Source organism: Lupinus angustifolius, chromosome LG17 (assembly GCF_001865875.1).
Source record: "Lupinus angustifolius cultivar Tanjil chromosome LG17, LupAngTanjil_v1.0, whole genome shotgun sequence".
NCBI lineage: Eukaryota > Viridiplantae > Streptophyta > Magnoliopsida > Fabales > Fabaceae > Lupinus > Lupinus angustifolius.
Window position 1 is genome coordinate 4,593,188 of NC_032025.1, and position 21,880 is coordinate 4,615,067.

The 21,880-nt window shown below is 31.7% G+C and overlaps 2 protein-coding genes and 1 pseudogene across 2 annotated transcripts; 1 reads left to right on the forward strand and 2 right to left on the reverse strand.

Annotated features, from left to right (window-relative positions):
* Nucleotides 3,927-8,215, forward strand: LOC109331383 (probable 1-deoxy-D-xylulose-5-phosphate synthase 2, chloroplastic). The gene is made up of 11 exons (XM_019565830.1): nt 3,927-3,950; nt 3,981-4,085; nt 4,351-4,512; nt 4,693-4,857; nt 5,742-5,892; nt 5,998-6,269; nt 6,353-6,626; nt 6,714-7,021; nt 7,130-7,411; nt 7,498-7,782; nt 7,899-8,215. Exons 2-11 carry the CDS (start codon nt 3,993-3,995, stop codon nt 8,043-8,045), a joined length of 2,139 nt encoding a protein of 712 aa, XP_019421375.1. The 5' UTR covers nt 3,927-3,950; nt 3,981-3,992; the 3' UTR covers nt 8,046-8,215.
* On the reverse strand, nt 8,723-11,495 carry LOC109330804 (annotated as a pseudogene).
* LOC109331384 (KH domain-containing protein HEN4-like) lies at nt 11,878-17,336 on the reverse strand. Its single transcript, XM_019565831.1, has 7 exons — nt 16,459-17,336; nt 15,064-15,501; nt 14,398-14,673; nt 13,606-13,797; nt 13,423-13,496; nt 12,953-13,064; nt 11,878-12,160 (listed from the first exon to the last, which is right to left on the reverse strand). The coding sequence occupies exons 1-7, from the start codon at nt 17,050-17,052 to the stop codon at nt 12,011-12,013; spliced, it is 1,836 nt and encodes a 611-aa protein (XP_019421376.1). The 5' UTR covers nt 17,053-17,336; the 3' UTR covers nt 11,878-12,010.

Consider the following 21,880-nt stretch of genomic DNA (forward strand, 5'->3'; position numbering starts at 1 on the left):
AGTGCTTCTTCCCATTGTCAACATAAGATTAGAGATCTAGAGGAACGTACATCCATTTTAGATTGTCTTCTTCTTTTTCTTGCAACAGAAACAATATATGAATAAATTTGGAAAGTTAATTTTTAATATTTTCTTTTTATTGGGATCTATTATCGATGTAAAATAGTTTTACACTATTATCTAATCATATTTGATCGATCATTATTTACTGATGTTCTTTCACATGAAATTATTAAAATAAGAGTTTAATTTAATGCAGGATATATCCATGTAAAAAAATCATATTGTTAACATATCACAAAACACCTTTTATAGAATAACCCTATTTGTTTTCTAAACAAGCGTGAACGATTATGGGTAAATAAGGATATATCTATACTTGCTTAGCTAAAGTGGAATGAGATCTCAATGATATTTGACCCTAATCAAGAATAGATATACTAAAATTATTTTAAATGAGTGTTTTTTTTTTCTTCATAAAAAGGAATATATTACATTGTTGGTAATAATACAAAAAAGTTTACACTAAAAATACATAGTGCATCAATTCTTATTTTCCCCCTTTAAAATGTATGCTAAGGAATGTAATGGATACATATTAAGAATTTAAAAAATTAAATGAAATGCATAAACATAAAAATATATTTAATAATTTGGGTTCCAAAATATATTACTAGTTAATACTTAAAGAGTATGAAACTTCTTAAATAGTGTTCTTAAAAGATTCACTAATTTGCAAGATGCAGCCTCTCCCAATTATCTATTGTATATATAATAAGGGGTAAATGTATAAAAACCCTCCATACTTTATGACTTTTGTAAATTAGTACCATAAATTTTTTCTTTTTCGTAATTACTTCTTAAACTTTGTCATTTAGTGAAATTGGTCCACGTATAAATATATTGTTAAATTAGTTATAGATAACAAAGAAATTCTTGGAATACATTATACTTAAAGTAATCATGCATGTACAACTTCATTATTTGAGTATCTAATTCTTAAATATTCATCTCACTTACATCTTCCCGTAAACTCTTGTCGAATTGTTTGCATTTCCAAATCTTTGCTTCAGAACTCAGATTATCAGATAGTCGTGCTTCATTTTGTTTGTTTTATCGTTTTATACTTGGTAATAAAAATTATAGTCAAGGTGATCACTGATAGTTTTTGAATTTTATTTCTCTCAGCATCCTTCAAAGTTCAATGCAGCATCTTTTGAAGTAGCTACGTATGTAATGCTTGCTTTTATGTGTAAATATTTTATCATTAAAACGCATGATAAAATTATTATTGTAATTATCTGATATGGGAAAGATGTGAGTGGAATGAATATTGATTTAAGAATAAGATGCTCAAATAACTAAATTTTACAAGCATTATATATATGATTATCTTTTAAGTATAATGTATTGCATGAGTTTCCATGTTATCTATGAGTATTTTAATAATATATTTTATACAGGAATCAATTTCATTAAATGATAAAATTTAAGGAGTAATTAGAAGGAAAAAAAAGTTTATAATACCTCTTTACAAAAGACATAAAGTTTAGAAGGTTTTAAACACTTTTCCCTACAGTAGACTTCACTGCAAAATAAGTATTAAATCCCCTCAAATATTATCAGCTGTAACTAACTTAGGTCCTTTAGTTTCAAAGCTGAAATACATTACACTAAATAATCACTTTTTAGTACATCTTTTATCACACAAGTTATTCCATATTGTATCACTTATAATTAATTATAAAAATATTTAATTATTAAACTTTTAATTTTAATATATATTTTTCAATCAAATACACGAAGTAATATATATATATATATATATGTGTGTGGAATGAGACATTTTGTAAAATAATAGATGTACTCCAGCTTTTTTACCACACGTACACTCAAATCACCTATATTCTACCATTTTCCGTACAACTTTTTTCTACACACGCTCAATCCTTAGATATGATTTTACTTAATTGAGGAGATTAGTGTGCGAACAATATATGCGAAAAATCCTTAAACAATGGTTTACACCAATAAAAAAAGCATTTACATTGAGATATAGGGCTAAAAAAACATATACCAAAACAATTTGTTTTTGGAAATTTTGGAAATTTTTTTAATTAAGAATGAATAATTAAGGAATAAGTTGTATAATAAATTAGTAAAATAAATTGATAATAAATTTAGAGAAAAAGATTAATGAGATTTTACAGTTCATTGCATTATTCATAATTCATGTTTAATCATGTTAACTTTTAAATAAAAGTAACACAAATTAAATGAATAGTAAATGATATATTGATTAAATAAAATATTTACAATGAAAATATATATTATACTTATAAATTTATTGTAAATTCTAACCTTTTAAATTGTTTTTATTTTGGTAAACTAGAAAGTTATGAAGATGTCTTTAGAAAGATTATCAAGACTTCTTTGGAAAGAGGTATGAAATATAAATGATACGTTAGTCTAGTGATCTAATATCTCGCAAGATTTTTAGAATGACCCAAAATGTTTAAAGTTTTTTATTTATGTGAGTCATACTTATTGGGAGAAACAATCATCTATACTGAAAGGGATTAGCTCATTAACCATAAAGTGATGAAATACTCTTAATTATAGCTCCTTACTTAGAAGATTATAACTTTGTTTGGTAAAACAAATTTTAAAACTAACTGAATTTTGAAAAATAATTAAAATGTACATACAATATTTATTTAATTATTTATTAAATAATAATTTTCAATTAGAGTAATTAAATACAAAGATAATAACAAAAAAATCAAAATTTTCAATAATTTAATTTAGTGTTTTCCTCATTTTAATTGGACATGTAAAAATTTATTTTTTTAGTTTTTTATTTATAATTAATTTTATATTAAAATAATAAGCTGAGAAGAATATGAGAGGTAAGATGAGACAATTATAAATAAATAATATGAGTTATTAATTAGAGTAATTTATATAATTTTCTAAAATAATGAATGATAAAAATTGATAGACAAATTAATAAAAAATCTTTTTTTATTTTTATTAGCTTATTGATTGAGCCAAAAACTATAACTTAACTGAAAAGCTATAATTTTACTTGAGCAATGTTTATATAAGATTTTATTAAGAGGAAGCCATAAACAATCCTCATATCCTTACAACTAGATAAGGCAATGCAATTAGCCTGCAAATTAATTTATATTTCATATTATTATATTCTTGTCCGACTTTGACTTAAAGTGCAAATACAATGGAGGAAAATGGAAGAATATCTTTTCAGATATTATCATATGGTCTAAGGTGAATGGTTTCAATCAAAATTTCACTATTAATGGCGCATTAATAATTTAAAACAAACTTATTCTAAATCAATCATAGAAATATAATTGAGACCATTTATTTTTAACCATGTAATAGTTTCTCTCTTTAGTATAAAAGGAAAGGAGAGCTCTGATCTTTTCCACTGTTGAAATAAGAGGAAAATTTTAATTTGTATGCTAGAATCTCCATTGGACTCTCTAATATGAAAGATAATATATAAATTCAAATCTTTTATAGTCATTCTCCATTTCATTTATTTTGCCATTAATAAAACAACATTCACCCATAAAAAAATGAACATGTTTTTTAATAATGAGTCTATTTAATAAGGTGATTTGTTCATATAGGGCAGTAGAATGATGAACAACTTCTACATAGTGTTTCAAATCAATCAAAATATGTCATTTAATTGAAGAAAAAAAATTATAAAAACATAAATTAATATTTTATATTATTTAATGAAATACTATTAGATAAATGCATTGGGACAAAGTTTTTTTGGGACAGAAGATCCTGAGTAATAGATATTTCTCTTGGTATAAGAGAGATACAAACCGAGTTATGTATGCAGTCCTTCCTCGGTAGCTCTTATTCATTCTTCTCTTATATACCATCTTCTCTTCTTCCTCTAACACACATCTATCTTCTTTCTTTCTCTCTTTCTCACTCACATCACAAACATGTCTCTCTCCACCACCTTCATTAACCCAAACATGCAGTCTCTCCTTCCATACCACAAAACTATAAGTCCAAATCATGCTTACATAAAACAGGTAGATTAATCAAACCCACACTTCCTTTTCTTCTTTTTATTCAAACAAAGAGGTCTATGACTGGTGCAATGAACTATTGTCAGAACAGAAAACACCTATGTGTTACTGTTTAAATTGGCTTTTATATATAAAAGACACCATCTCTCTTTATATATATATGGTTCTCTCATTTCTATTATGTTCCTTAGCTGTTGCTTTCATAATGGATCAATATTCTTGCTTTTTTTTATCTTACAAAAGACCATATGTGATTTGCATGTGTTAGTTCTGTGTGAGAGCTTCAGCAAGTAACTCTGAAGATGGAGAAAGGACAATTATAAAGAAAGAGAAAGATGGGTGGAACATCAATTTCTCAAGCCAAAAACCAGCAACTCCATTGCTAGATACAATTAATTACCCACTTCATATGAAGAATCTATCCATACAGGTACTTAGTTGTCTTCTTTGTATATGATAAGAGCATCAATTATTTTTTATACCCTTTCATTAGGTGAGATCAGTTACATGATTCAATAATGTCTTATTGCTTTATAATAAATCATGACAAACAAAGATTCCCATTTATTTGTTTGTTTATTAAGATTGTGCATTATATTTTGTTTGTTAGGATCTGGAACAACTTGCTGCAGAGGTAAGGGCAGACATAGTACATACTGTGTCAAAAATTGGTGGGCATCTTAGCTCAAACTTGGGAGTAGTGGAATTAACTGTGGCATTGCATCATGTTTTCAACACCCCAGAAGACAAAATCATATGGGATGTTGGACATCAGGTATCTCTTTCCTTCTCTTCTCTTCTTTCTTATTTTGCATAGAAATCAAAAAACAATAACTGAACCTTCCTCTCTAGCTAGGTTGGATTGCCTAAATAAATTTATGTTGTTGTTAACAGTGTCCTAATAAAAGGAAAACTTGGATTAAAAAGTTTAGTGGATTTGTAAATTTTAAATTCACAACTTTCCAAAGCAATTATTTTTACTACATATTGATTAACCTGCCCATAAATTTAATAATACTACCTTGTTTTATTATAGTTTAAAGCCTCCGGTAAGTCGATAACTCTAAACTTTTCAAATCATTTTATGTGAGATCCAACTATATTTTCTCTAGATGCCATTCTGAAACTCTATCAGAAATCAAAAGGAGTACTTAAGAATAAATACACTAAATTCAAGGATAGAATTTCGCTCTTGTAGAGAAAATTAAGTTTTGGCATTTTTTATAGTCTTACCATAATTACTAATGTATTTATCATATTCAATCAATAGAATATGATAGAAAAATTATTCTTATTTCATTCTATTGGACTCTACCCATTTTAGTGGAATTATAATGCTAAGTTTTTCACTCCCATGTCTGATCATGTTCTATTTATTGGAGACAAGACTTAATAATTATTTATGTGCTTGTGATAATATTTTTTAATAAAAACACAACATGCAGCAATCATTACCCTAAGTTATATTTCATTTATTAGTTGGTACATGTTATGTTCAAGAACAACTGGAAAATAACATCTTAGTTTTGTCCATTAAGAAAATATATCAAATATAGAATAAATCCCATGTTTTGTTCCGCCTCATTTTCATACATCCATCAAATGTTACCCAAGTGTTGTATTTTGTGTAAGAGGGTCTAAGAAACAACTATATTGCAGGCATACCCGCACAAGATTCTCACAGGTCGAAGGTCTAGAATGCACACCATTAGAAAAACTTCAGGACTAGCTGGCTTTCCTAAAAGAGATGAGAGCGCACATGATGCTTTTGGAGCAGGGCATAGTTCTACAAGTATATCTGCTGGTCTTGGTAAGTTATCTGAAACATAAATACGTTATATGAAACAAAATGTACACATAAAAAGTGGGAAGTAACTCTCCGTGCTCTTTTGTTCTTGGCTACAAAAAATGGTAGGAATGGCAATTGCAAGGGATCTATTAGGAAAGAACAACAGCGTCATCTCGGTGATTGGAGATGGAGCAATGACTGCAGGTCAAGCTTATGAAGCTATGAACAATGCTGGATTCCTTGATGCTAACATGATAATCATACTTAATGATAACAAGCAAGTCTCCTTGCCAACTGCTACACTTGACGGCCCTGCAACTCCGGTTGGAGCCCTTAGTAGAAATTTAAGCAAAATTCAAGCAAGCACCAAATTCCGCAAACTTAGAGAAGTTGCTAAAGTAAACCTCTCAAACTTTTCTTTCAGGTCATATGTCGAATTTCCATATGATATGACACCTGACTCAAAATTTATCTGTAACAGACCATCACAAAGCAAATAGGAGGACAAACACACCAAGTTGCAGCTAAGGTAGATGAATATGCAAGAGGTATGATCAGTGGTTCTGGTTCTACATTTTTCGAGGAGCTTGGCTTATACTACATTGGACCTGTGGATGGTCACAACATTGAAGACCTGGTCCACATTTTTGAAAATGTGAAAGCAATGCCCGCCCCAGGTCCCATTTTGATTCATGTTGTGACAGAGAAAGGGAAGGGATACCCCCCAGCAGAAGCAGCTTCTGATAAAATGCATGGTTAGATCACTTTATTTGTCTTGTTCTTACAAAATTATGAGGACCAATTCTTAAGGAAGCATGTGTTTATATAAATCAAAATTTCAGGAGTTGTCAAGTTTGACCCACCATCTGGCCATCAGTTTAAGCAAAAATCTACTAGACTTACATACACCCAGTACTTTGCTGAATCTTTGATAAAAGAAGCTGAAATGGACAACAAGATAGTAGCTATACATGCAGCAATGGGTGGTGGGACAGGTCTAAATTATTTCCAAAAAAGGTTTCCAGACCGCTGCTTTGACACGGGTATAGCTGAACAACACGCTGTGACATTTGCAGCTGGTTTAGCTGCAGAAGGTCTCAAGCCATTTTGTGCAATCTATTCATCATTCCTGCAACGTGGATATGATCAGGTGAACCAACATCAATAAACAGAGAATAACATAGACTGATTTTATTATTGCATGTCAACTTAAATATCACAAAGCATCTTACATTCATGGTTTATATTGGCTATAAAGGTGGTCCATGATGTAGATCTTCAGAAACTACCAGTCCGATTTGCCATGGATAGAGCTGGTTTGGTAGGTGCAGATGGACCAACACATTGTGGAGCATTTGATATCACATACATGGCTTGCTTACCCAACATGGTGGTCATGGCTCCATCTGATGAAACTGAATTGATGCACATGGTCGCAACAGCTGCAACCATAGATGACAGACCAAGCTGCTTTAGATTTCCAAGGGGCAATGGAATTGGATCCATTTTGCCCCTCAATAACAAAGGAACCCCGCTTGAGGTTAGTATAAGTAACTAATAGGCATTTTCCATACAAGATACTTACTAGATAAATAGTCAAATGGTGAATTTTCTGGCTCTATGTAGATAGGAAAGGGCAGAATTATGATAGAAGGCAGCAGAGTTGCTATTTTGGGATATGGTTCTGTAGTTCAACAATGCCTGCAAGCTGCACAAATGCTCAATACACTAGACATTTCTGTGACAGTTGCTGATGCAAGGTTTTGCAAACCTTTGGATACTGATCTCATTAAGCTATTAGCTAAGGAGCATGAATTTCTCATCACAGTGGAAGAGGGTTCTATTGGAGGTTTTGGATCACATGTTTCCCAGTACCTAAGCATAACTGGTATATTGGATGGACCTCTGAAGGTAAACTTTCCTTTACGTAGACAGTTCACTATTTCCATGATTTCATTTTGATTAGTAGTCCTCCTAGATTGCCCCCATTTTTCTTGTACTAATTATCTTTTAATCTTTTCCTGCAGTGGAGAGCAATGATGCTTCCTGATAGATACATTGAGCATGGAGCACCACAAGATCAGGCTGAAGAAGCTGGACTTTCATCAAAACATATTGCTGCAACAATCTTGTCTCTTCTTGAAAAGCCAAAAGAAGCTCTTTTATTCAAGTAAAAGCACCAAAGGATAAGAATATTGACCATGGTCTTGTTAAAATCATGTAACAAAATAAGATACAATGATTTTAGCCAATACTTGTACTTGAACATCAAGTCGGAATTAAAGAACCACCCAATCACATAACCTGCTGTCATTGTATAGTCATGTTGTAAAGATATTAATTTCAGTTCCAGTTGGGAAGACCCATTTTATTACCAAAATCAATTAATTTCAAGCAAGATACTCATTAATGATTAACCTTGTGGGAAGACCCATTTAAGGGGAACAATATTCTCTCAATGCCCATTTTTCCATTCACAAGATTCTAACTCTAAATGGATAACCGAACTTCTTGCCTATTGAACCAACAGTAATCCAGTAACGTCGTCTTAAAATTAAGTTCCTAATTACTGGCAGAAGCACAATGGGTGCCATCTGATTTTACTGCTAACTGCACCTCTGGAATCAACTAAAGACAAATACAGGCTAATCAACTCGACTTCAAGGAGAGTCCATTCAAATCAAACCCAGCTCACTGGTAGCACAATTTAAAGTTAAGAACCTGTTACATGTTTGGAAGGTTGTCTTGTTAAACAAATACTGGTAAGTGGTAACAACTCAAAAAGTTACAATTAATGCAGTATCAAAACCTCTATTTCACAGTGTTCACATTGATAGGCATATTTCAGACACTGAGGAATGTTTATTTTAAAAATGATGTAAAAAACTATCATATACATGGCTTATACAGAGAAATTGGAGTTTGTCAATAAAATGCTAGTTTATCATAATTCATATACTAAAAGAGAAGGGAAGATGTAATCAGAAGTATTCCTTTTCTCTTTTAGTTTTGTTCGTTTCAGCTAATAAAGAGAACGAAGGAATCAGAGTCAAAGTAAGTTATGTATCACACTCTTGCATTTAACCAATGGAAATAATTGAATTAGCAAAGGTCTAGAAGCAGATGAGTGATCATGCATGTTCACTTACCTTCCCAGACTAGAGATGAGTTGTTGTAACTGGTAAGTGGGCTTCTAAAGTGGTAGCATACAACCTTTACAGTAACAATGACATCCTTTAGAATGATAGAATCTCTTCGCACCTGTGGCAATAATTTATGTCTTAGTAAGTAAAGAAACAACTTGGGCAATTCTATCAACACGCAAGATCACTGCTCATACCCAGACGGATGAAGCATCTGTCAATGTAAATAGTTATAAATAGCCAAATGGATGGTCCATCCATCTCTGTGTGAAGAGTGGTTTTGGGTGTATATAAAATTGCCCAAACCAATTTATCCAACTGGGACCGTTCCTACAAAGTCTAAAATTCTTTTAAAAAATTGATATTAGTAGACTAATAGTCAAACCACCAGTCTTCCACAAAGCAAAAGTTATGGCTAACTTTTCATGTGATGGTATAAAGAACTCACCTTCATCGCTTCATCCAAATCCTGTGACACAAATCCGATATCATGACTATAACCAAGACTGTTAACCTTCTCCATTAATTGATGCAACATTACAAAAATCGCTTGAGCTCTTGGGTAAGACAATCTCCAGCCAAAAATGTATGACTCTCTCTATCAGCATCAACCAAATACATTGCAGGATTTTTCTTCAATTTCAAATCTCTTATTGTCGTTTTCATCTCAGTCACATGCTTCTAATTTCCAGATAAAGCATAAAGATTTGTATGAGTTCCCCCATCCCCAGGAGCAAGATCATGGGCTTTTCTGATTTCTCATAATTCTCCCTGCCATCTTTGTCTCTCCATTAATCCTACATGCAATTAGCAGTGTCCTCCACAATACCATATGGATTTCTCACTTCCTCAGTTCCTCTATCGGCATTGCAGACTTTTCAAGTCTCTTAGAATGCCCAGCAAATCCATCATACAAGCAAAATGGTCTCTTGTCAACTCAGTATTGGGATTATTCCTAATGGAAGCAAATATTTGACAGCCTTCTTCAACCATCCCTGCATTGTTGCATTTCAAAATAATGCTGATAAATGTCACACCGTTTGACTTAAGACCATGAATCAAATGACCATTAACTAAATCCCCTAGATTACCACAAGCCACAACTAATCAGGATGCTGGCACAAGTATACTCATTAGTTTGATTCCCCTATAAACCATGCCCTAAAAAACCTCTAAAGCTGCCCTATGAAGACCATGTTGGGCATAACCCACAATCAGTGCAATGCACAAGACAATATCTTTATCCAAAACAGTGTTAAACACAAAACTGGCATCCCTTATTTTATCAAATTTCACATACATATCAACAATAGCAGTAGCAACAAACCAACCAAAGCCAATCCACGAGCCCTCTGGCCATGGCATAGAAAACCCAACTCAGAAAAAGATTTGAAGACAGCAGAGAAAGTATAAGCATCAGGTAAAACACCTTTCAAAACATGTCACTATAGAGCTCAATGGCTTCTTTGCTCTTTGCATGGCTGACACAAGAAGAAATCATTGAATTTCATGTAACTATGTTTCATTTGGGCAATTCGCCAAACAGCTTGTGTCCAAGAACCAGATTTGATAACGTGGTAGTCAATTGCTCCGGTATTGGTCTCAATTTGTTTAGAATTTTTTGAATAAATAGATGAAAGGTTTGGTTAACATGAAACTAAAATGTGAAATATAATATGAAATGAGTTTAAATCGGTTGAAGAACCTAGAGATGCTATCTTTTTCAGTAATGATGGTCAAGAAGGATGTTAAACTCATTAAAAAAGATAGTTCATATATTATTTTGCAATCTTTTTTATAAAGAGACAAAATGTTTGCCTTGTAAAGTGATACCACTTAATATCATGTGAAAATATGTAAATATTAATTCTGAATTTAATTTTTTAGATCATCATCAATCGGATTTTAAAATACTGAATGGAAAACCAAAGTTTATACTTGGAGCTATTTAATGACTATTGATTGAGCACCATCTCTTATCATCTCTAAATTTATGACCAACAAGAGTGAAAAGAAGAAAAAGAAAAACAGCTTTTGCTAGAATGAACATCATTAATATAGTAAATTAGCTACTAATGGTAACCGGCACTAGACGTGAAGTGTGTTCTTTTTTTATATTAATAATAGTATTCTCATCCTCTTTAGATAAAAAACTAATCTCAAATAGTATATAAATATCATTCTTAAGAATCGAATCATTAATATTTTTTTGTTATCTTATAAATCTAATAAAATCTCATATCATTTGACTAATACGTTGTTGTTGGTTGATGTGAAGTATGTTTGGAAACAAACTTTTAATAGCCACACCAGAGAACAAATCATATATTTATTACTTCATTTAATAAGAACTTTACCTAACTATCACTCACTCAATAATACAAGATTACAAGTACCTGTTCAAAGACCGTAACATACTAAATTAGATAGCAGTATAGTCTATGTGACCGTTAAAGGTAAACTAACCCCCTGAATAACCATATATTAGCATAAATTCCATTCAGTCAAGTCAGATTACGTGATGAACAGTGAGAATAAAGGATATATTTTGAAAGAAGGGTACACCTAAAAGCTCACTGTACGATGTTAGAAAGTGATAAGTCGATCTCAATCATTAAATAATCATTCATTATGTTAACTTTTATCTATACTAAAAATCAATGTTACAAGATAAATATTATATCAAACTCTAAATGTTTTTTTTTTAAATTGATAAGTAATATTTTCTAAATAACAAGATAATTAATATTTTAAATTAGCAAATGTTAAAATCAAATCTTTTTATTAAGCACAGGTCGAAAATACTAATAACTCTACGTGGAAAAAGACAAAATACAACAACATTCAAGTGTCAACAAAATAGCTATGAGAGTTACTCTTCATCTTAACATAAAAAAAGTGAGTCCAAGTCCATATTCACAAAGGTAGTCATGTGATAATGTATTTACACCACTTCAGGCACCTCCAAAAGGAAGAATAACTGATGGCTAGAAATACTAAGACTCTGGTGCTATTTGTCCAGCTTGAATGAATGCTTGAAGCAAGCTCTGAGCTGCAAAGGTCTGATCAGGTGTACCAGATATAACAACCCTCCCTCCACTTGTACCAACAGAAGGATCATAAACTGTAACACTTGCACCAGAAATCTGATCCAACAATACTACACTTTATCAATACCAATGCCATTGTTAAACCATTTCAAGGGAATATGATTGAGTAGAAAAGTGATATAGCACAAGATTCATAACAATTTTTAGTGTGCTTAAACATGAATATAATTTTGTTAATATCTTGGGGGTGAATATATTCAATGTGTGTATGAATGAGTAGCAAATACAGTACATTCACTAAGTTTTCTGCTGTTAGTAATCTTACAAGCAAGTTGATATTGATCATGAAATTCTCAACAACTGATTATTTGATGTCAAAAGCTATCAGTAGTTTCCGGAAATTATGTTAAACATTATTAAATAATAAATACTGTATATGATAATGGCCAATAAATTTACCATAGTGCAAATAAAGCAAAAATTACCTCCTAAAAATAGTTGGGGTACCTAACAAATGTAACAAAGTGGAATCTTACATAGGATTTAATATGTATACACTAACAGTATAAATGTTTTTTATATTGTCAGCAAATCATTCACCATTGATTTGTTAACAATCGTTGACTGTCAAACGAAAGTAATACAAATCAATAGTGAATGATGTGCTGACAGCATTGAAAACTTTACACTTGTCAAGATTTTAAACTTTAAATTAAAAGTATGTTTTATTTATTTTATTTGCTAGCCTTAATAAAAAATTATTAGTTCTCTAGAAACCAAATTGATCAAAACACACCAATTAATCAGAAGACATAGCATAACAACCCAGCCACAATTCACCTCAAATTATTGATCTATCTTAACTTTATAAAGGGGATAACCAAGCACCTGTTTGATTCGATCCAAATTTCCACCATCTTCACCATAAACAGAACCAAAGACATGTTCGGAAACCTTAATCTCCACAGTAGTATTTGTCACAGTAGCAAGCTTGTTTCCTCTGCCAAAATATTTTATCAAGCCCAAAGTTTGAGAGAGAGGTTAAGAAGCCAGATTCAACATCAAATAATTAAGAACCTAAGGAATCACTTGTGGAATATTTATATGATATGGTAGCCTGCTTAAATATTTTCATTAATGATATTAGTCCCCTTACTCTTTTTCTAGATATATTATCAATGTACCTTTCTGCTGCAAAATTCTGTTCACAACTTCATATAAGATTGATCTCTTAATTCTAAGAACACTATCATAGGAAACTCAACAGCCTTCTATAGCCAAATTGTAAGGCAAGAAATATACTTTTATTGTACAGAGGAGAGGACAAGAGCATATCGAATGCTCAACTTTATACTGACCTCCCATGTCCCGAATTCCCACTTAAATCAGTGTGCCCATTCTCTGAGATGGCTGCAGCATGAACCCCTGCATTCTGCAAATATACACACTCCTAAACAATTTCCTCCTCCGAGACAAGTAAGAAAAATAAAGAGTTGCAATCGAAATTATAAAAGCATAAATACAGAGGAGGTGAGGAATACCTTTGGTAGAAACCTCACAGAAGTAGAAGCAGATTTTCCATGGGCAAAATGATTACCCTTTAGAGGGTCCTTTTTCGCCTTCAATTTGGATTTCATTCTTGCTTCAGGAAGCACTTCATTAGGAATATTATCCTTGATGCTACAAGTAATTTTATATAGAGCATTGGGTACAGATCTGTACCCACCTGTGATCTGCATGAAATATCTCCAAGTACAACAAACTTGACAAGGAAATAGTAATGAAAGAATGTTGGATCAAAACAACAAAACTCGATCTATTTTGAGTGCCTGGATGCCTCTGAAGTTAACATAGTGTGACAGTATAAGATATTTGTTACTATCGATTAAGACCGAACCTATTCTACACCAATCACTAAGCAGATAGAACAAGTTGGAAAGATACTGATTAAGTTTACAGACAATAACAGCAGGGTTCCTGACAGAAACTAACACCTGAGGTCTTCACATTGTTGGACCTAATAGTATTTTCTATTTCAAGTATTTTATTGAAATAAGTTTGCATAAAGTTAAGCAAAGCTTCTAGTCAAGTGTATTTGTTAACTGTTTTACACATTAGAGAACTTTAAATTGGAAATTTTGAAACATAAATAAAAAAACTTTTTTGTTTACTGAAAAATAAAAGTTACACTTTTTTCCATAAAAGGACAGTGTATACAATGAAAACAAATATCTAAAACCTTACAAAAGCTCATTGTGTTACGAAATAAATTTGAACATTTAAGATCCTTTAAAAAACAGTTTATTTGAATCATATAAGAGATGTATTTGTACCTGTACTACAACATCACTATCTGTAGCACCACTTGGAAGTGGCTCTCCATACAATATTTGTATATCACACCCAGTAACTTCTTTCAATTCTGAAATGATCCGTCCTTCATTGCCACTCAAATAATTAATTGTGCTTGACGAAACTAAAAGCCTCGCAGTTACAGGTGATGACATATCAGACACTGTGAGAAAACCCTTTTCAAATTTTTCTTCAATGATTCTAGCAAAGACAAGAACAATAGCATCTTGTGCGGGAGAATAACTTGATTCAAGCTTCTGGATGAACAAAAAGGCAATTCCAAATCAATGACAAAAATTATGGCAAACAAAACTGTTTTCAAGCAGATCTATCAAAACACATGCTGACATGCTTATATTAATCAAAATTCAAAATGCATGCTTATATTATACAATAATGTTATCTTGACATCCAAAATATGACAGCTTTAAGTTGTCTTTTTATTTTGAAATGTGTGTAGAGATAAAAGATGAAAACTAAGGGAGAGATAGAAAGAGTTTGATTTGTTACAAGAAAAGGTGTTAAATTTGGGTTGTTTAAATGACACTATTGTATATTATATGTGAGTGCATGAACACATGTTGAGGTAAAGGCTTAGGAATAAAATACAAACAAACTGGAAATTGCAACTTCCTCACATGACTAACCTCTATAGCAGAAATGGTGATAATGCGCTCAGCAAACTCAGCTAATGGAGGTGCAAAGGTAATAGAAGCACCTGTTTTGCATTCCAGAGCTCTAACTATAGCCCCTTTTCTGCCAATCACACTCCCGGCTACATTATTAGAGCAAAGCAATCTGAACGCGACTTCGCACTCTGTCCCTTTTGAGTCATGGCCAGAAGCTCCATTAGAGTTTCTTCCTTTTGAAGCATCATTAAGAGATAAACCTTCCATGGAGTATATCCATGAACTAAGGTGAGGAAAAAGTTCAGCATCTGGATCAGAGGATGATGTTGACCTATCAGAATTGTTAATAGTTGGTGTGGTCAAAGATGCAGGGACTTTGGCTAATGGTGGACAATCTTGAAGACACTGAGACACACCAATCAGTGCTTTTTTTACAGCCAAAATTCTACCAGTTATCTGCCAACCAAACAAGTTCCCAGGTAATGAAAAAGAATATAATGTCCTTCTCCAGGTATACTCTCAACACTATAGTCATTTCAATGACAAGTGAATATGTTATTTAGAGAGTTCCTGAAAATAAATTGTAAATATGGAACTAGGATCCTTAATTTTTATATTTGGTCAACTTGATCCCCTTAAATATTACATCCTCATCTGCATACAAAACCTCCATTCCACCGCGAAATACGAGATACATCAATACACACCACAGTCACATTAATACAAGGTGTTTATTTGGGTTACCAAACCAGTTGTACCAAAAAAACATTCTCCTAAATATTATATGTATGAATCAGGGCAACTGCATGAAAAGCACACATACTCACACCATATAAGATGAAATGCAAATGGCAGAACAAAACAAAGAAACTATGCCCATATTACAAGGGAAATGAAATGACAATTTGTATTTCTAAGAAATTCAATATTCACATCTAATTTCCATTTGGCTTCAAAGTCAATTCATATATAAACCGTTAAGTTACATCTCAAAATCAATTAGCAATGAGAAAAGTAGTTCGTATTTAAACCATCCTAGGACAATGGGAACATAATCCTCTCTAGAAAGGCAATTGTCATTTTTGCAATTGTATTGAAGGGTAAAAATGTCTTCACATTTTTATTTAAAAAATAAAAGTGTCATTTGTTATTATCTAGAGAGATCCTAACCTGGTGTGACTTACTTCCCAACATAAACCGACTTACTTCCATAAGCCTACCTGTCCTACCAATCAAGCATGTAGAACAGACAAACACTCCTAATATTTTTTGTTCATTCATAAGACTTGAAAAGGACTGCGTTTTTTGGCACGAGAAGTCTAGAACCCACAGTATTGTGGGAAAACTCCTAATTTTAGAAAAGCCAAAAATAGTATCTAATCATTTTCATAATCCAAACAAAAAAAGACTTACTAAAATTAACTCCTGATCTTTAGGAGCACAATGTGGAGAGGGACAAACCCTGATTTTGGCACCACTATTGTTCCTAATAGTGTTTATACTCTTCCTTCCTTTTCCCACAACAGCACCAATCTGAGAAGTGTGTGCCAGCAACTTACACATCACCTCACGATTCAACCCTACACTGTTCCTTTTCTCTACCTCTAACTCCCAAATCCTCTCGTAAATCCTAAGCATAGCTTCTTGAGCACTCGAAACCTCGACCTCGCCACCACCACCATCACCATCAACGCCGATCAAGGTCACGCCTTTCCGGCTTAGTATCGATCCGATCACTAGGATCGTTCGTTCCTCGGTGGCAGGGACCGAGTCCTCGCAGTGGATTTTGCAACCTGTCTGTTGCCGGAGGCTGGAGACGAAGCTGCCGGAGCTTCCGATTAGGCCGCCGATGATTGAGGACTGGCACACAATCCGAAACGCGATCTGACCAGGGAGGAGGACCTTGAAAATGGGTCGCTTGAATCGGCTCTTCCGTTTTGATGCGGTGGCGTTGTTGTTGTTGTGGTGGTGGTGGTCATTTTCGGCGGCGGAATTGGGGTCTTGCATTATTGGGGAGTGTTACTGTGTTAGTATTAGAGGTTACTTGGATCTGAAGTAAAGAGGAAAGGAGAAAAGGTTGCAACTTTCATTGTGGGGAAGGGTTTGAGTGAGAATGGTGATTTTGGGTAATGCAAAGTAAAGGGAAGGTCAAAGGTTACAGGGAATAATGGTTTTTAGAGAGAGAGAGAGAGAGAGTTGATGGGATTGGAAGGACCAAAGAACGTGGTTTTTGTGGATCCTCTACATTTTAACTTTTGTGCCTTTTGTTTTGTAGTGTATTAACTGAATCAGGTTCAGGTTAAGGTTAAGGTAAATCAGTGATGTGATGGAATAGTGTTCAATACTTCAGTGTGTAATTTGGTATGACCCCTCCGTGAAACATTGTAAACTACATGGATAACCAACAAAACACATCATGAAATTATACTTTTCTTATTAGAAATATAAAAAAAAAACAAATATTTGTTTCTAGATTTATCTGAAAGAATCCTTGTTCCAAAACCAATATATGATATTTGAGTTCTTCTATTTTCACTTGAGTCTCAAGAGTTGAATTTATATTATAGAATGTTTAATGTTTTACATGCTTCTTGTTTTGAGAGAACAAGGTAATCCAGGTCTGAAGCATATGAGGATAGTCTAACTTAAAATATTAGTCTATTAGGTGAGAGAGCAGTATGACTTAATATCACATTGAGTTTTCTATTCTACTTAATGTGAGACTTCTAACATTGTCGCTCCTTTAAGGGTCGACGTTCACGGTAACTTTCACTCTATCGACATTAACCCAATGGTAGCCCTTTCTCTTTTGGCGGCTTCATTCATCTATTAGTATTCATTAATGTACCTTAATTCAGCCTATAAATAGCCTTTTTCGTGGCACAACTCTCAATAAAAGACATCAATTGTTAGGACTTAAACACATGAGGAGAACTCAATCCAAAAGACTAATCTATTAGGTGAGAGAACATCATAGCTTAAGTACCACGTTGAGTTTGCTATTGAGACTCCTAACACATTCCTAGATAATTGGCTATGGGAATCCATTAAGTTACCCTAGTACAACATATTCAAAATATGAATCATACCATGGTTTTCATTAGTTATCGACAAGAGTAAGGGTAAGTCACTTTAATACATTTCTTAATCAAATAAGTTGATACCATTATTGGGATTTATCAATTCTTAAATCTCAACCACTTGTGAAATAGGAATGGTTCAAGCTTTTGCATCATCCATTAAAAATAATAGAGTAAATTATCTATTACCTATATAACAAAAAAAACTCTCTCACATACATGTGTCATCACCTTCTTGAATTGTCACATGTCATACTCACAATAAAAGTTTTCTCTCACATACATGTGTCATTACTCTACTTTTTTCAATCATTTTTCTCTCTTCTTGGTTTATATCATTCTTCCATTTCAAAATTTCTTATTTTAAAATAATTTTATGCATGTAGATCTATTCATTGATTTTTTTCTTTGAAGATGTTGTATTAAAATCTTTTTTGTTTATTTTGTAGATATGTTATTATTGTTGGATAACTAGAGAAGTGAGATGTCTCTAATGACAAGGGCATCGATGATAGTTCTATTTGATCTGGTGTCTCTTATTGTTTGTTCACCCTCGAATCATCATTGCAGGTTAGTTTTTCTATATCTCTTTGTTGTTTCTTTATTTGTTTATAGAATTTTCCATTCAAAATAATCATTATTGTAATGTTGAAAATGACATGAACAGTGAAGAGATCGTAAAGAGGAAGAAAAAAGTAAATAATCTATAACACTTTGGTTTCATTCATTGCAATTTTGTTTTTTTGGTTTCCCACAGGTATCCTCGCACTGGAGGCAAACTTGTCCGAGCCGGGCACATCCACAGGTAAGTGGGGCTAACTCTCCCAACGGGCATTTTTCCATCCACAAGACTCGAACCCGGGTTCTTGCTTAAGGGGAATCAAGCATGTACCACTTGAACCAACGTCCGTTGGTATTCATTACAATTTAAATGTGAATAAATTGATAATAACTCAATTTGATTCTAAAATTTTTATTAGTGAGGATTAATGCATCATTTAAAATTTGTAACAAAAAAATAATAATTAGGATCATTTTGTATTGAACAATAGGAATGTGACTTTACTTTTGTTCATTCCCTTCCTTACTCATTCATTGTATTTTATCCCATAATTTAATTTTATGTTTTCCATTTGTCTTCTTATTGTAATAATAATAATAACTTGATATGATTATCTTTTAGTTAAAATTTGAAATAATTTTGTTAATAATTGTGTAATGATACATGATTATTAAGGTAATATTTATTAGCAAAACTCAATTTCATTCATTACAATTTAAATGTGAATAAATGCATAATAACTCAATTTGATTCTAAGAAAGTTGCAAGTGATGATTAATATATGAGTTAAGATTTGGAACAAAGAAAAAATAATTGAGATCGTTTTGTTTATTTTTCTCACTTAACTCTGTAAATATGTTCACCTACATTTTTAACTATGCAAATGCATCAGTAACATGTGCACTTTTTATTCTATAATTTAATATTATGTTTGTCATTTGTCATCTTATAATTGATAAAAGACTTAAATGCTATGATTATATTTCAGTTAAAACTTAAAATAATTTTGATAATAATTGTGTAAAGATAGGTCAACATTAATGTCATATTTATGAACATAATCTGATTTCATTGATTATTCTTAACTATCATGTCCTTATTCTTATCAGTTGCATCTCAAATTGTCGAAAGTCTCTCATCTCATTCATTATTCTTAAACATAAGATTTAATATATATATATATATATATATAGAGCTACGAACCATACATGATTGATTATAAGACCAAATTTACTATTCTCACAATTTTAACATGAGAATTGTTTTCATTGAGTAACTCTCTATATATAAAATCTTAAATAAAATACACATATAGGAGTTACATTTTTAAGGAACAAATATATTAAATAAAATACAAATATATTACAACTGTTTTATAACTTACAATTTATTGAGAGAGAAAATATATTTTCATAACTTATAATTGGTGGAGAGAGAAAATATATTTTCAAAATAAACGCATCAATATAAAATTAAATGACAAATAAAAATATTCTTTAAAGTGCATTTTTTATTGACGTTTTATCAAATTATTACACAATATTACTAATACACATTTAATAATATTCATACTTATGTGCTTCTAAATATTCGTCAAAATCAATGTCTCATGAGAATGCCCGAGTAATATGTGATTGTTTAACCATATGAATGCATAGGTAAGATGAACGTTCTTAACCATGTGTTTCTTAATCATTAGAATGTACATTTAACATGCATGTTCTTAATCACACTAATGCACGAGTAACTTCTTAACCATATGAATGCAGAAATAACATATTTTTTTCTTAACCATATGAATGAATGCACGAATAACATGTGTGTTCTTAATGTTCTTAACTATTAGAATGCACAGGTAAAATGTTTGTTATTAACCATTAGAATGCACGGATAATATGTGTTATTAACTAAACGAATACACGAATAATATATGTGTTATTAAACATACGAATACACGGATAACATGTTTGTTCTTAAACCTGTGCCAAAAAATTATTGTCTCGTGCAAATGCACGGGTAACTTACTAGTTTAACAAGAAAGGAAAATAATTTTGAAGTGTGATAAAATTCAACCAAAACTCAAAGAATAATTACTTTCCAAATAAATTAATGGATTAACTTGAAATTGAAAAAAATAATAACAGTTTTCCATTTTCGAGCAATTTAATTAAAAGTAATAGTATGAATTGAAATGGGAGAAATAAAAGACAAATGAAATGTAATGTTCAATCTTCACCTCCAAATCAATTTTTTACTACACAGAATCTATGGAGATTTGAGAAAGTTAAGAAAATAGAAATGATTAGAGGATTGAGGGATTGAAAGAGGCCTATGAGTGAGAGTAAAATAACACAATGATAAAATATGAGCCATTGAGATATAACGTGTAATACAAGAAAAAGTTTTAAATATATGCAATGTCAATATAAGTTTTTTATATTATCAACATATTATTTATTATTGATTTGTATTATTTTGTTGGAGAGTCCATAATAGTTAACATATGAATGATGGGTAATTTAATGACAATGTAAAAATATATACATATTAAATCATAAATTAATTCCTCGCCTAATTATGCTAACCCTCGTCAGATGTAAAAGTGGACTCGCACAATAGATATGGTGCAAGTGGACCTATTTTGGACCATTATATATTTTGTCCCACACCTATAAATACATATTCAATACATTGTCGCCTATTCACAAAATCATGTTAGCGTCCTTTGTTTCTCAAATAATTCTTTCTCTTGTTTCATTTGGCAACTGATCCTAGTCAACATGATTTACATATCATTGGATTTTTTTTTTTACAAAATTTCCCACAAAGAAACCAAAATTCTGAAACCGGAGACTCACCAACATTGAACAATATTTTAACTATATAAAAACTAGTCATGATTTAGATTTATGTATTTGATTAATGTATTTTGCCATCTACTATTTTAGATATTATGTTTTTACTGTATTCTAAATATTTACTAATCAATTTCATGTTACTTAAACACCTCTAATTAAAACGGATAAATCGGAGTTTAATCTTTAATGAAAGTAAAGTATAACTCCATAATCTACTAGACTTAGACCGAGATGTTATTCAAAAAAGGCCAAATTTGTTACCAGTTGAATTAGTAACTCACTGGCACCTTCATAATATATACGTATAAACGTGATAATGAAAGTCATACTTGGAA